This window comes from Elaeis guineensis, chromosome 16 (assembly GCF_000442705.2).
Source record: "Elaeis guineensis isolate ETL-2024a chromosome 16, EG11, whole genome shotgun sequence".
Classification (NCBI taxonomy): domain Eukaryota; kingdom Viridiplantae; phylum Streptophyta; class Magnoliopsida; order Arecales; family Arecaceae; genus Elaeis; species Elaeis guineensis.
Window position 1 is genome coordinate 32,852,595 of NC_026008.2, and position 16,310 is coordinate 32,868,904.

Below are 16,310 nucleotides of genomic sequence, written 5' to 3' on the forward strand. Positions count from 1 at the left end.
GGATGCATATAGTGGGAATACGAATGACTAAGCAATTTATATCTAACATTATCTCTAGCGTTTTTTTTTTTTGGTTTTTTTTAATGACATGAAACAGTCATAATAATAAGACTAAATAAATCCAACAAATTTTAAAAAAATAAAATACCATAAAGTACAGAAGAAATCGTGTGGTAACCATTCCAGAATTGTCTACGTGTCAACTCCCCCCAATCAGAAGGCAGCAGACCGACAACGACGAGCCGAAGGTTTCCCAAGCGCCTCCGCCCTCCGCGTTCTCATATGCTACTCCGCGGAACGCGTAATAAACAGCACTCCCTTCGAAGATCCGAACAACGGCAACAAATCAATCCAACGGTCGAAATCCATCAATCAGCCCAGTCACCATCTTGTAATTCCTGTTCCTACGGCGTACCATAAGAACATCTCGAAGGTCTGCGTCAACTAGTCCCACTAGCAGAAAGTCTTTGCCCTCCCCTTCTTTTTTCTTCCTCGTCTTCCAGGCTTGTCTCCCGGCAGAGCTCCGATTACAGCCGTCCGTCCACCATGATGATGCTGATAGACTGCTCCAGCTGCCGTACACCGCTGCAGCTGCCACCGGGGGCAAGGTCGATCCGGTGCGCCATTTGCCAGGCTATCACCTACGTGGCGGAGCCCCGGAGCATCGCCGCCCCCCCGGGTCCCATCTACCCCCCGCAAGGCCCACCCCCGCCCCCATCGCCGGCGCCGTGGCTCCCGCCGCCGGCAGCCCACGGGCGGAAGAGGGCGGTCATATGCGGGATATCGTACCGGAACTCGCGGCACGAGCTCAAGGGCTGCCTCAACGACGCCAAGTGCATGCGCTACCTTCTCATCAACCACTTCCACTTCCCCGAGTCCTCGATCCTTATGCTTACAGGTGGTGCTTACCGATTGATCTAACATTACTGTGTATCTGCTTGATTTGGTTTCGGTGATGCGTTCAATTGTGCTAAAATTGGGATCTTTTTTATGCTGTTTTTGGGGTTTGGTGATATTTTGACTTTTTTCTTTGTTATCAGCTCTTGAATTGGTTTTTGATTGATTCTTCATTGTTGGATTGATGCTCTGCTGGAAGGAATTAGAAGTGGAAATTGGTTATTGATTGATTCTGCATGTTGGAATGATGCTCTGCTGGGAGGATTTAGAAGTGGAAGCATGTGTTCAATATGCGTGTTTCTTTGATCATCGATCGAAAATGGTCTGATTATAGCTTTGTGGATTATCTGTTTTGAGCTTTCTGGATTTTTCTTTTTCTTTTTCTTTTCTTTTTTTTTTGTTTTGCCTAATTTTCGCTTGAGTATTTGGCTTCCACTTCCTTTAAGTTAAAAGATATCAAGGTGCGATCGACTTCACTGGAGTTTTGAATTGATTACTCTATTACTAATATACTTAGGATCTTCATGGGGCGATCCTTTTGCTTGCAACTCCCGTATTATTGCTGTTGCATATGCCTTGAATTACAACATTCATGATAAGCTCTTAAATATTCTTGGATAATTGTAGATCGTGAATGCTACACCAAACCTGGTCTCAAGTTGGAAAAAAAAGGAAATGAAAATTTTTGTGTTGATCATTCTCTGAGATAACTTTCTTTTTTCAGTCAATTTGCTAGTCCACTGATTACCATAAAAGCCAATGTAATGTTGCTCTGAGAAATGGTAAGTGTTTCCCAAGATGCCAGGTAGTATTGAACATAAGGGCTATTTTGAATTTTGACATCTAACTAGTATAGTCAACCGCTCTCACTTCCTTTAGTGCTTGATCCTCATGCTCATAGGTACCAACCATCAGTCCCTTTTTTTTCCTATAACGAATTAGTCTAAATGGTTTAGATCAAGGTTTTCAGAACCATCCTGAACCGGGTGGTTGGGGCATGCCGAACTGGAGCGACGGGGAATCGGGACGGTTCCAGCTTGAAAAGCAGCACACGCCGGCGCTGAGGGAGAAAGAGAGGGAAAGAGAGGAAGAGAGAGAGAGGAGTAGAAGGAGAGAGGGCATAGCCAGAGGTTGGCAATGGCTCGCTACGGCTGTCGGAGGGCTGTGGAAGCCTCCACGGCTCGGTTCATCCGATAGAACTGTTAAATAAGAAAGAAAGAGAGAGAGGGGAAGCGACTTAGTGGAGAGAGGACGGGACGGTGGAGGGGCTGTCTGAGGTTTTCAGATAGCCATCGTGGCTAGTGGACAGCGAAAATTGTGCGGATGGAGTTGCAGCCGCGGAATAGGGGCGACAACCCCTGTTCATTCGTCAGCCCTTTTTATAATGGAGATGAACAGTGAAGCCGATAAATCATTTGTCGGTGCCGGCTTCACTTAAGTTTCGATGTTTTAGAAAAACCCCAGAAAACCAGTGTGCGGGGACTGCGTTGTCCGACGGTCGCGGCGGCCAGTCGGAGGCCGTCCGACAGCCCCTCCGACTCCTTCCCCTCCCTCCTTTTCTTTCTTCCCTCCTCTATTTCTCTCTCTATCTCTCTTCTCCTCTTAATTTCCTTCCTTTCCTTGTGTCGGTTCATGCCAGTCCGGTACGATACGGATCCGTACCAATCTATACCATCGACCAGTCGACACGGGCTCCGGTATCGAGTTCGCGAACCTTGGTTTGGATATTTACTTGAATTGGTTTATTTTTTTGGGTGATGGATGCATTAAAGGCTCTTGAAATAAAGTTTTTGATGGTCATTAATGAATATGGTGACAATTGACTTTTCTTGCCCTATCAGTTGTCAATTGCTTATTGATTAATTTTGCATTATTGAAATGATGCTGTGGGAGGATTTTGAAGTGGATGCAAGTGTTTATTATGCAAATTCTTTTGGTTGTTGGAAGGAAATGCTCTAATTAGATTGATGATTGATCTCTTTGGAGTTTGTAGATCTTCCTTTTTTTGTCATCCTTTTACTCAAATGATTTCACTTCTTGCGAATGATACAAAGATTTCAAAGCAAAACTGCGTTTATTCTTTCTCAAGAGAAAAATATATAAGGAATCCTTTGAATTGATGACTCTATTGCTAACAGATTTAGGATTTCCATGTAGCTACATCTTTGCCACCAATTCACATACTGTTTCTATTCTTCATGCGTTAGAAGCTCCTCATACCGCCAATTTTACTCCACGGAAGGTTTTCAATAGAGCTACCAATATAAACAGCATGATTGTTATAAACTATATTTAAATCAATGTTTGACACACTATGTTTAAAGAGTCCATCACATGAATGACCCTTACCAACAAAACCTCCATTTTTGTTTATTACAACCTTGTTGAATTCAAACATTAACTTCTGACCATCTCATACTAGTAAAGAATTAATAATTAGGTTCCTTTCTACCATAGCACATGTTACTCTTTGTGAAGAGGTATAGTTTTTCCTGATGTAAATGGGAAGTTAACTCTCCTTTCTCCTTTTGCATGTGATGTGGTTGAGCTGATTGTGCTTGTTGACATTCTATCGGTATTTGGATAGAAGGAAAATTCTTTGTGCACCGCGGGTGGTGTAGAAAATCTGATGTGGAGTGCACCATCTTGTCTGATTGGTCCACGTAGCCATCGCTTTCCAACACTCATTTAATGTCTGCAGTTTCATTTTTTCATTAGAAATTTTGAATAACGAAAATGCCTCTCCTCTTTTGAAAAAATTATGATATCCTGTGGCATATTATGACATCCTACGTCAAATTATGACTGCTTGTATATAGGATGCCATAATATGGTCAGTAAATTCTGACATCCTATGGCATATTATGACATCCTGCATCAAATTATGACTTTCTGCATACAAGATGTCATAATATGGTCCAGAATATCATAATATGGGAGGGATATTTTTATCCAACCACTTTTCAATGTGTATTTAATGCCTGCAGTTTCACTTTTTCATTTAAAAATTTTAAATGACAAAAATGCTCCTGCTTTTTGAAAAAAATTATGACATCCTGTGTTAAATTATGACTTCCTGCATGTAGGATGTCATAACATAGACATAAGATGTCAAACTTTTTCAAAGAGTAGGGGTATTTTCGTCATTCAAAATTTCAAACGAGAAAGTAAAACTACAGGTATTAAATGCACGCTGAAAAGTGGTGGCCAGGCGGACCAATTAGATAAGGCCGTGCGCTCCACGTTGGATTTTCTACACTGCCCGCGGTGCACAAAGAATTTCTCTTGGATAAAAAGAAAACAAAGAGAAGCTAGCATGCACATGGATAATGGTTCTTGCTTCTATCTACCAATACGTGGAATGATATGCCAAATCCAATTCAGGTTTTATGGTTAGAAATATATTATCATTTCTAGTTACACTAATTCCAATATTCCCCATATTAGCTTGTGGATGAGAAGTGAAGAGTGAATTCCTACTGGTAGCCTTAAATTCTAGATTAATAATCTACTTTGAAATTGTTGGAAGTAATTCTTCACAATTAATCTATATTTTTAAGATAAACACAACAATCAAAATAAAAACATAATTGACAAAGAAAAAATAAGCCTGGTTCGAGAAATGCGATGGAAGATGCTTTTTTCTAAGTAGAATTTCATAGCCATTGAGGTATGCAATTGAATAGCTCACTACTCCCAAGATCCAATGAACCATCAAAGTCTCATATTGTTGTTGGCTCAATAGATTGATTTTGATGAGCACAGAATATTTGAGTGTGTTATTAATGATTGTGTGCGTTTGGAATAGTTAAATTATTTTTCAAGGAAGCTAGATGTATTTGAAAGGTTAAGAAAGCTTGGAAGAGCATAAGAACTTAAATTTCAAAGTTAGAGAAGTATTTGAATGCTTTCAGGTGATTCTATAGTAGAGGAGCTGACTCTAAAATCATAGGATTGATCCTTGGAGGACCACAGTCCAGAAATGGAAGATTGTAATTTTTTAGGATCCTGGAAGTCAACCCCAAGAATAGAATAGTTGACCCCTACACTCCAAGAGTTAACCTTGGCATGCAAGAGCTGATCGGCACAAGACCAGGAGTCAACCCCAATCAGTTAAGAGTTGACCCCAAAAAGCCACAATGTGAAAATAAAAGAGACCAAAATTTTGGCACTTCAGGAGTTGACCCCTGTAGGTCAGGAGTTGATCCTAAGAAGCCAAGAGTTGACCCCTGGATGGCCACAAGGTGAAGATAGAAGACCGTAATTTTTAACCATTTCAAGAGTTGACCCTAGCTTATCAATAGTCGACCCCAGGTGACTAAGAGTGATCCTTCTACATGAAAGCTCCAATGGCTAGTTGTCCAATGAGCATAGTCCATATTAAATGCCCTCCGACGACCAGTTTCACCTCTCTAATGGCCAAAAGAGCTTCTCCAGCATTCTTGAAGGTATAAATACTTCTAAAATCAAGAGACAAATGAGAGAAAAGAGGAGAACAACACAATACATTCAAGAGCATTGAAGAAGTCTAAAGGAAAATAAGAGAATAAATGCCCAACATTGATTGGCCTTCAACCACCATTTCTTGTGCATTAAGAGGAGATTCCATCTAGAAGTGTGCAACTAAGAGCTTCCCTCCAATATTCAAGAGCGCTTAAAAGGGTTCAAATCAGCTTAAACAAGGAGTAATCGTTTGTATAACCTTTCATATTTCTTTTGATTATTTTGAGATTGTCAAGTTTCATATTCCATTTTGTATCTGTGCTTAGGAAATTGAGTGACTAGCTTGGGTTAAGCTAGGGGTTTCAGTTGGTGGTATCCAATGTTTGTATTCATGGTAATACAAATAGTAGATTGGAAATTTCCAAAGAGAAAGTCTTAGGGAGTAGATGTAGGTGGTCGGTTTGGCACCGAACCACTATAAATCATTATATTTGTGATTCTATTAATTGTGTTGCTTGTTGCATTCATGCGTTAGTTAATTAGCTGCACATATTTGCTATCTCCAACTCATACATTGTGAAAAATTTATTTTCCACTGCACATACTTGTACAAGTTTTTGAAAAACCCAATGCATCACTCTTCTTGGGTTGCTATTTGGGCAACAAATGTCCAGTCAGATAGGATCATGAACAAACCATATAGCTCTTTTAGGCAAATGCAATATAATGCCCTAAAACTTTCAATGAATCTTTAAAGAAAAGTGGTTAGTTGGAACTCTCTCTATGCACACTCAATTAGATGCTGAGTATGATAAGTTTCACCATTATTTGACCCACACTTGCTCAAATCTTAAGAAGGTCGTAACCAATACTTGTTCTCTGGCTTTTGGATCTTGAGTTGTTGGGTTGGGTAGGACCAAATGATCCACAACTTATTTATAGAAATGAGGAGGTAAAAGTAAATAGGTGTATCAAAGAAGAAGTGAAAGTGAATAGGTGTATCAAAGAAAAGGTTGCACCCTAATGGATGTGTGCTGTGGATGCCCTTTATTTAAAGGGTCTATCCCTTGGCCTTAACTAATAATTTTTAAGGGATGTGTCTTTTGGACCGGATTCAAGAAATGTGTCTCTTAGAGGCACATGTAGAAATAGAGAAACCGAGAAATATGTACATTCAAAACATAGGAGAATATGAAATATTAAATAATTAAATTTCAACCACTTTTTAGACAATGGAAAGTCAGTATTTTGTGCATATAATCCAACAAAGTGGACATATAATCCAACAAAGTGGACTGCAATCAAGCTGGCATGACCCATATGCTGATATTAGAAGCTCAAAGACAACCGGAGGAGATTGATTGGTCTTGGAACAAAGGGTTAATTAGAAAAATACAAAGTGTACCAAGTATGCATGAATTTGTAACAATAAGAGAAGTCCATATATCTCTGAAGGGCCTACTTAATTCTAAAAGACACTCATATCTTTTCCGGTTATGAACAAGATGATTAAGGATAATCTTGTTAATTTGTAAACTGATCCATTATTTTTTTCTTAACTGAGACAAGAGCATCTCTCTTTCTCCAAGGCTGATGGTCCAAAAAGTTGGCCTCACTTCTCGTCTTTTTTGTGTCCATATAGTTTCCAAAATTAATTGTGTTTTTTTATTTTATACACAAATCATTATATGTAAAACTGTCAAGTAACAGCTTTCAAGTTTTCATATTCTACATGGTTTTTTAACTTCTAATATATTTTATTTCCCGTCATACTTCCAGTACAGAAAGAATACCTCAATGGATGGTTAAGGTTTATTATAAATGTAAAGGTAAAGGATTTATGTGATTTTATGCCTATGATAAACAGAGTTGGCAATGTAGGTATGCTCAGTATGTAATTAATACTTCTTAAGGTTCAGCCCACCTTGCTTCTTATCATATCATCAATGTAAATAATCTTTGAAATTTACAATTATCAGGCTAAGATTAGCTGGCAATCTGTACACCATGATGATACGTACAAAAGAACAAATGGGGAACACAAGAAGATGAATCCATCCCAGCTACAACCTTTTCTTGATAACTAGGTGTTTGTGACACCAGTATGGTCGTACCAATGCAGAAATTGGCACCAAACATGCACACAGAAACATCCCTCTTTATATCAGTTTAAGTTTATTCTTAGTTTCTGAACATCACTGTATTACAATGTTTTCTAATGGCATTACCTTTTGCTCAGCTAGAGCATGACTGCCACATGAGAAGCTCCATTGAGTCCATTGTTTCCTGTGGAAAAGGATCTGAATACCAGCTTCATTTGTTTATCTTAATAAGACTATCAGCTTTATTTTAGTGATCAATAGAGACTTTTATTACTCTCATTTATAAATATCAGTTTCCTTTTAGCATTAGCTTTTCATAGGAGATGCTTGGGTCCAGCCAGTCCTTGATATCTTTTAGTTTGATAAGGAGTTTGGTTGCATATTGTTTTTGAATTTGACTTCCACTTATTCAAATAAAAACTCTATATGAATGAACCATTAAAATTTAAAGTTGTAAACGATCGTTTTTGTTGCTAGTTTAAATATAGGCCTCACCTCATTTTCATAACTCTTTTCATTTCCAATGTACAACTGAATACTTCATGTAATTAGGATAAGAATAGCATGTTCAACATTCTAGTTGAATGTGGGTTTAGATTTTCATTGATTTTAGCCTCCCTCCTCATGATATGTCTTTACCACTTCTAATCTTGTCTTCTTTGAAAGTTAATTTGCAGAAGAAGAAAGTGATCCATATAGGATTCCAACCAAACGAAATATAAGGATGGCATTGTTTTGGCTTGTACAAGGTTGTCAACCTGGAGATTCTTTACTATTCCACTACTCTGGTCATGGTTCACAGCAAAGAAACTATAGTGGGGATGAAGTTGATGGCTATGATGAGACCCTATGTCCACTGGACTTTGAAACACAAGGAATGATTGTTGATGATGAAATTAATGCAACCATAGTCAGACCACTTCCTCCTGGTGTTAAGCTTCATGCTATTATAGATGCTTGCCACAGCGGCACTGTATTAGATCTACCATATCTTTGCAGAATGAACAGGTCGGTAATCTTTTATGGTTGTTTTTAATTCTCTGTCTCTATTATATAGTTATTTCAAAAGCCATTTTTGTCTTTTCTATTGTCCTTTGTTATTATTGTTATTGAATGATAGCAGTATCGTTTTTGTCCTTTTTATATCTTCTCCCTGCTCAGAACAAGCAAAAATTTTTTGACAAAAATCACTTGGCAGGATTGGATATAAGAATTATGCTGGCAGTAGCATCCTTTACTGCTATATTGTAGGAGCCTTGACAGTTAAAACCCAGTAACTTCATTCATCTAGGCATGCATAAACTGAACTATGACCTCTAGAAGGAAATGACAACTAATAACTTTATTCATCTATGCATATTGAACTATAACCTCTAGGAGGAAATGTGAAATTTTCACCTGATGATGAATTTGTTATTGTATATTTTAATCTGTAGTGTCAACTTTGAAGCAGTCTCTAATGTGAGCCTTCTTGTAATGGAGGTGCTTGTTCTCTTTAGAGATCTGCTTTTACAGCATTCAAAAATAATACAAGTTTGCACAATTTTATTTATTAGTTCCTTCTACACTATTTTTAAGCATAGGACACCCCCTTAACTTAGTTTGCTTCAACAAGATGCCAAGAAGGAACATCTGTTGTGCTTGTTTTCAACTCATATGATCGCTAGACTACCACATGGAAGTAGACTATTGTGAGATGCTCAATGCTCTTGATGATTATTTTTCTTGTTTATTCCTACATTTTTTAATGCCTACTTTCATTTCATGGTTACATGGCAAAAGAATGTGGTTGAACCTTGTAAATGTTCTTAATCAAAATCTGCCATTCTGTAGGACTAAAATGAGTTTGATGTGTTTGAGTTTCCTCCATGTTTGCAGAAAAAACAAATAGGAAACTCTATACTGCTAACAAAGTGCCTGCATGGCCATAGGCATGTCTAGCATGCAATGTTAAAAATCATATTATTTCATGGGTTTTAAGCAAGTTAGTTCCAAGATGGAGGTATCTTTCTGAAAGTTGATGCTACAATATATTGTATCAGTCAAACTAATCCTTGTTCTTCTGGGTAATGCAGTATATCTTGAATTTCATGGACTTATTCATTCATGGGATGGACTTTTTTAATATTTTATAAGCATTAAAAGAGTCCAGAGTATATCTTCACAAGCTTGAATCCTTCATGATTTAAGGGCACACTATAGTTGTAAGAAGTAGAACAGCACATGTCATAGAGCCTATCAGAAGTATGCTAAATGTGTAGCCATGAAAAAGAAAGTCCGTCTCTTCTAGTCTCTTATGTTTTAATTTGTCTTGCTCAGCACATGACAAATTAACAATTAGAACAGGAGCAGCATTACTTCTACTGGTGGTTTTTGGTTTTCTTCTTTTTTGCAAGATCAGAATCTCCTTCATTTTATATTTTGATTCTCAGACTCTAAATTAGTTTTCTGATACAAGACTCAAATACATTAGTCAGTATTGTGTTTGCATTACTATCTCCCGTAAGGTTGAGCAAATTTGTCATTTTCTTGCTAACATTTAAACAGGCATTTGTCATGATTAAAGTTGGCCTATCTCAGCACATCATGAATTATGTTAAATAACGGGTTTTGTAAGATTTAATATTTATTTTGATGAAATAAATTTGAGAAATAAATAAATAAATTTAGACATGGCCAGATTGTAAAGGCACATCGATGGTCTAGTGGTGCAGCCCTTGGGATGTGTCTGCACTCAAGATGGTCCAGAGGCTATTTATAAGGCTGGACAAGTAGCTTCTCTACGCATCTGGAATTTTAAGACATTTTTTTTAACCTTGCAAAACACTGAAGCTTGTATGTTATTCTGCTCTAAAGCATATGGTCCTTTCTTAAAATTATTGATACCCTTATAAGTGATTCTCCGATGCTCTTTGAATTTAAAAAGCTTCCTTTTCTGAGTCCCTTTGTCAATTTCAAATTTTAGTTCGAATCCTTAAACCCGATGTTCCTTTTGAAAACCTATGGCCTTCACAAATAATTCTTCTATGGTTTTAAACTAATTTTCGTTTCTATTTTTAGAACTTGTAGTTAAAATCAAGCTCATAAATTATTCTATTTAAACTTTACAATCATGTCAAAAGTTTATGGTTCCTGAAATTCCTGGCTCTAGAATTGGTTCCAATTTTAAAATTGTTTTGAAGATTGTCTTTAATTGTCAAATCCTTGCATAGTCCTATATGGAAATTTGGGTCTTAGTTTTGAAATTATTTTTGATTTCTCCTTAAAAATTATGAAATCATGTGAGTCTTTGAATTGCTTTTTTGAATTCGTATATGTCCTTTGACTAGGTATGGCAGCCGGGCGGGTTTTTTGGGGTATCCGACCCAATCCAGAATCTTGATTTGGTAGTAGGATTTTAAACAGGTTCAAATACGGTTAGGGCAAATTTCGCTGGTACCCTACCCGTTGCCATTCTTTCCTTTGACTTGAAATCATGTCTTTATTGGACAGTTCTAAACAGATACATGTATGAAATGTATGTATGCGCATAATTACATATGTGTCTATGTATGTGGACCCCTTTCAAGTGGTGTGAGTGGCCTCATTTGAATTATTAAAGAGGATACAAGTGGACCTGCAACTAGATGGTATATGCAGCCACATTTGATTTATCAACAAAGATGCAAGTGGATATTTAACTAGCTAATATTAGTAGACCTCAAGGATATGTGTGCTTTTATCTGCTTTAGCAACAAAAGGTATTAGTGGCCTCATTTGAACTATCAGCAAGCATATAGGGACATAGGTAGCCAGAGTTGCACGAGCAATGACGATATAAATAGCCTCAAGAATATAAGTAAACCTTTTATAAGAAAATATGAACTTATTTGAATTATTTTCTGAACTTTGCTTAAAAAAAGATCTTACTCTATTTATTTGAATTTTTCCTTGAAGTTGTGTTTTAATTAACATTTTATTCCTTACTGACATTTTTTATTTCAGTAATTCTCTGTAACATGTTTTTACTGAACCTTCACTTGAATTTTTCAGTGATAAATTTGATAACTGTGCTATGTTTTAAAGGTTGTTTGTTTTCAATGGGAACTCTAATTCTTTGATAAAAAATCATTTGCTAAGTTGTGTGACTCACAATTTATTTTACAATATTTTGGGAGTGGTTGATGAGGGCTGTAGTGGACTTTCTAAGAGAAAGATGATTCAATTTGTTTAAGTTGCTTTTGGATCTAGTGATTTTTTGAAGTGATGCTGAAATACGGTAATTTGGGCTTTCTTTGTATCCTTGAACATATGGTAATATGTATAATAGGTTATATGTCAGTTTGCCAATGAAATTTGCCTAAGAGGTATGGCATGGCATACACTTCCATTCATGCTCTATTCAATCTTATGGTCTCTTACAACTTACAAGGATGGTTCGATATCACTGTGACTTTTGATCAATTACAATAGCAACATTCTGGAATCCAAATAAGTTTGAGTCTGGGAGTGTGATATATAGTCAGCGAAAACCTAGAAAATGGAATGTTGAAACAATTATGTCGATGTTTATTGTTTTGTGTGTTTTGGCCTGCAAATGACATTCTTATTTGAAATCTGAAAATATTGAAGCAGTAGCTGCTTAAATGTGAATGGACATAAAAGAAGAAGGGCCATGACTGTTGGTCCCAAAATTTGGGTTTAATAATCACCTTGTCATTCACATAAAAGGTCATTAATTAATTAAGAGACCATTGAAACCAATGCAAAAATTCACTAGCTTTTGTTTTTTTAAGGTTTTGAATTAAAAGAAAAAGAAAAATTTATAGGGCTGCCAGTTAAATTAAATAACCTATAATTTTCCGAAACCTTTTCCCCAAAGGTTCTCTAGGTTCTTTTCAAAGAATGCAATGGGCTTTTGCAACAATGATCAATTTAGGTTTGTACATGAACGAGCCAGTTGCTGCTATCTGAAGAATGAAAGCAACAACTATGTCAGCACTTTGCTTTCAAGTCCTACCTTTCATCTTCAAAATGGTATTCCACTACCTTCTCCTAAATCTTGTTCTTCTTATTTGCCAGTCATAGAGTTGTTCTAAACTTTCATATTCCTCCTCATATGTAAAATTTGCGTTCTTATCAAGTAATAAGTATAATAGGCACATAGAATTTACTTAGTTGCATTTTGTTGATGATATTGGCATGAATTAATACCGAGATGTGATATTGTTCCTGAATTCAGATTGTGCTTTGGGTCATTGAAATATGTGCCTTAAATGTAATAGCTATAATGGATTTTGATGTAGGAGCGGACAATATGTATGGGAAGATCATCGCCCACCGTCTGGTATCTGGAAAGGTACAAGTGGTGGTGAAGTCATCTCCTTCAGCGGTTGCGATGATGATCAAACCTCCGCTGATACCTCGGTAACCTCTTATTGCTTTATATACAATCAATTAAGATAGCACAAAGTTTCAAAACCAGAAATATATTGAATTAAGCAGAATTTAGTCAGCACATATCTATGCTGTGCCAAAACCCAGTAAGTTTATTTAAAATTATTTGAGGTACTTGATCTGATATTCCAGATAATGTGAAAATTTAGATGTGGCCATATCAGCTGCGTTATTTAGAGTGGCAACAGTTTGGTGTTCCACTCTTCACCTCTCTAAGATGAAAATTATGCTATTGTGTGACTATTTTGACAGTTCATGCTTAGGTTTTCTGAAAGCCTAAGAAAATGACTCAAACAACCTAAGTATTCATCTGTAGAACCTAATTATAATGCAGTGATCTTCAATAAAGTGTTTCCTTTGAATTATTGAAGATAAAAGAATTGTATCAGATTAGTAGTGAGCAGTTTAACTTAATGCAGACTTATCATTAGATAAAATGCTGTTGTCAAATCATTAAATATACTATCTCATGAGTCTAGTAAAGAGGTGCTATTAAATTGTCAATGCGGTTATAAGTTAGCAAAAATGGGTCTCAGCTTGTTCAGAGGAGACTGTTTGACGATTATTAGTCTGCATAGGTTATGTAGACTATCTAAACTAACAAATTAGCAAAGCTTGTAGTTGTTTCCTTAAACATGTATCCTTTGCTTCTTCAATTTTCTTCTTAACCTGATATGCAAATTATGTCATGTTTCATATGACACAGGCTCTGTCAAGGATCACCTCAACGGGTGCGATGACTTACTGTTTTATTAAAGCCATCGAGCAGGAACAAGGACACACATATGGAAGTATGCTGAATTCCATGCGATCAACCATCAGAAACACCAGTAATGCAACGAGTGGTGGTCCTGTTACATCACTCCTTACCATGCTGTTGACTGGAGGCAGTCTAGGTGGTGGGTTGCGACAGGTATTTTTGCATGCATCACTTTTGCAATTGCTTGACATATAGATCATTTTAGTCCATCCACGGTCATCATGAAGATGGCCATTCAGCATGCAGAGGAATTTTTTAACTATGCATTTACATATAGTTATTAAACCCAGACCAGACTGGCTGGTCGGACTAGACAACCGGAGAACTGGACCTTGGCCAGTCTGGTTTTCCTATTGGGACTGGAAATGCTATCAGACTGGTCAAAAACTGCCAACCTGACCAGTTTTGGGAAATGCTGGCGAACCAGGCAGGTTAAAACCAGGTGAACTGGGGTTTTATGGAGTCAAAAAGCAGTTCTTTAACTTGGGGGGGTGGGGGGTGGGGGTGGATTTGAACCTTTGATGTTTGGTATTCTATGAAATCTTTCAACCACAACTCAGGTTATTGCTCTATCAAGATGCTTTTTATACTTATTATATGTCATTAGGTGAGCTATTTTAAATAGTTCCTTCATTGTTTTCATGAAAAACATATCAATTCTTTTTTCCTTTGATAGAAAACGAAATATATATACTCATTTTTTGATATTTTTGAAGCTTTACTTTATCAAAAACAATATTTATAACATTACCTTTATAATATCACAAATGTCAATAAGTTCCATTTTTTTCCTATATCATATGTAATTTTTTATAATTTTTTGAAAAATCAAGTGATTTATGATGGTTTTTATTTATGCTGCAACTAAAGGATAGTGTAGAATGTTGACCATGCAATTTATTGAATAGTATTTAAAGTGGAAATTTTACCAATAGTTATGCATATATATTTTTTAATTTTTTTAAGCATTATTTTAATGTAGACTTGAATCAACTGATGGACCCAACAGTCAAACCAATCACCCAGTTATTCAGACCCTTGGCCAGATCGATCTCCGATCCAGGTTCAATAACTATGCATACCCATACTGTTTAGGGCTGTCTGTGGGCCAGGCCGGGACTAGGCTCGAAGTGCCTAGAACTTAGATCTCAGGCCCAAGCATGGCACAGCTTGGATCAAGCCTGAGGGTGTCAGGCCCAGGTCCAACCTGATTGTAGGTAATATTTCAGGCCTAGCAGGGCCCAAGTGGGGCCCTTGTGTATTTTCCACAAAGAATTCTCTCTGGCACCAGCCTGGAATATGTCAGGCCCTTTGATTTAGCGCAGGCTGGGGCTTTCGGGTTAAAAAAACCAACCCTAGCCCAGTTTTTCTTCGCTAGGTCATCAGGCTGCTCAGGACAGCCTGCCCATTGATAGCTCTAATACTGTGAACTTAATCTGCGGTTCATTTCAATAAACTAAGGATCATTTTCCATGTTTTATCTGCAGGAGCCACAACTGACTTCCAACAATATGTTTGATGCATACAGCAAGCCATTCTCTTTATGAATTGCATTCTTGCCAGCCTTCTCTTATCGCAATCATGCAGCATGTTCCATTCCTTCTTTAGCTGCTTCTTCGCAGTTTCAGTGCACTAAGGATTTGGTGATTTTAAGGATGCCCTGTTTACATCTACATGTTGATGGTTCTGTTATTTTAGGTACAAGTTAATAGTTCTTCTATTATAAACTCGTGTAATACATATTTTAAATATATTATCTTTTCCGCATGGCACAATCCGACAACAGTCATTGAGATAAAACAATTCTCGGCAGGTTTAGTGAATTAATTATCAAGTTCAGTACCATTTATGTTAGTGAGCTGAGAGTTGTATAATTTATGTGACCAGCTCTGCATTTGAAATCAGCTCTCCATGCAAACTTCGGGGCAGGCATCTTGCCGGGGATGAAGGATGATAGAACCTTTCATAAAAATTAAAAAGGCCGTTTGGCAACTAGGGAGGCTATATTTTTGGTTAAATATTTGAACTCTTACAACTAGAGTATTGTAAGACATTTGATAAACTATGCAATTTGAAGTAGGAAGAATTATTTTGTTGGTCATATATCTGGAACTCTTGCAACGGAGGATTATTGAAAGACATTTGATAGTGATGCAATTTCAGATGGCTCAGGCTGTACAAGAAGCATTCATGTCTGACAATTTTAGTGATCTGCTACACTTGAGATCAGTCTGATGGTGGACACAACTGATACTGTTCTACCTTGAACCGGATACAAGAGATGATTATCTTACGACTGACATTCAAGTTGGGTTTCTTGCAATTTATCTGAGCCATCATATGCCCACTCCCATTAGTTATCCAAGTACACTAATACGTATTGACTAATGAAATCCACAAGAAAAAGAAAATAAGGATATGTGAAAGGGAGAAGTTACCTACTTTGGGTGCCAACTTTTCTGGGGGATTTCTAATATCTTGAACTTCTGGGGATAAAATTTTTTAAATAATAAAATTTTAAAATATTTATTTTACTGATCGATAAAAAAAATGATTTAATCATCTCTTATATGGATAAAATATTTTTTTATTTTATAGATAAATATTATCTATGAAAAAATAACTTATCCATCTTAAAAAAAACGTAAAAAATATAAATAAATTGATCAATG

The 16,310-nt window shown here is 36.8% G+C and overlaps 1 protein-coding gene across 1 annotated transcript; it reads left to right on the plus strand.

Moving 5' to 3' along the window:
- Positions 1-472: 472 nt before the first annotated feature.
- Positions 473-15,743, plus strand: LOC105059420 (metacaspase-1). Its single transcript, XM_010942708.4, has 5 exons — positions 473-898; positions 8,120-8,450; positions 12,728-12,848; positions 13,585-13,791; positions 15,126-15,743. Exons 1-5 carry the CDS (start codon positions 547-549, stop codon positions 15,183-15,185), a joined length of 1,071 nt encoding a protein of 356 aa, XP_010941010.3. The 5' UTR covers positions 473-546; the 3' UTR covers positions 15,186-15,743.
- Positions 15,744-16,310: the final 567 nt, after the last annotated feature.

Coding starts and splice junctions, on each gene's coding strand:
- LOC105059420 (XM_010942708.4), top strand. CDS start 547: ATGATGATGCTGATAGACTGCTCCAGCTGCCGTACACCGCTGCAGCTG. Junction 899..8,119: donor CTCGATCCTTATGCTTACAG/GTGGTGCTTACC, acceptor GTTAATTTGCAG/AAGAAGAAAGTGATCCATAT. Junction 12,849..13,584: donor AAACCTCCGCTGATACCTCG/GTAACCTCTTAT, acceptor CATATGACACAG/GCTCTGTCAAGGATCACCTC.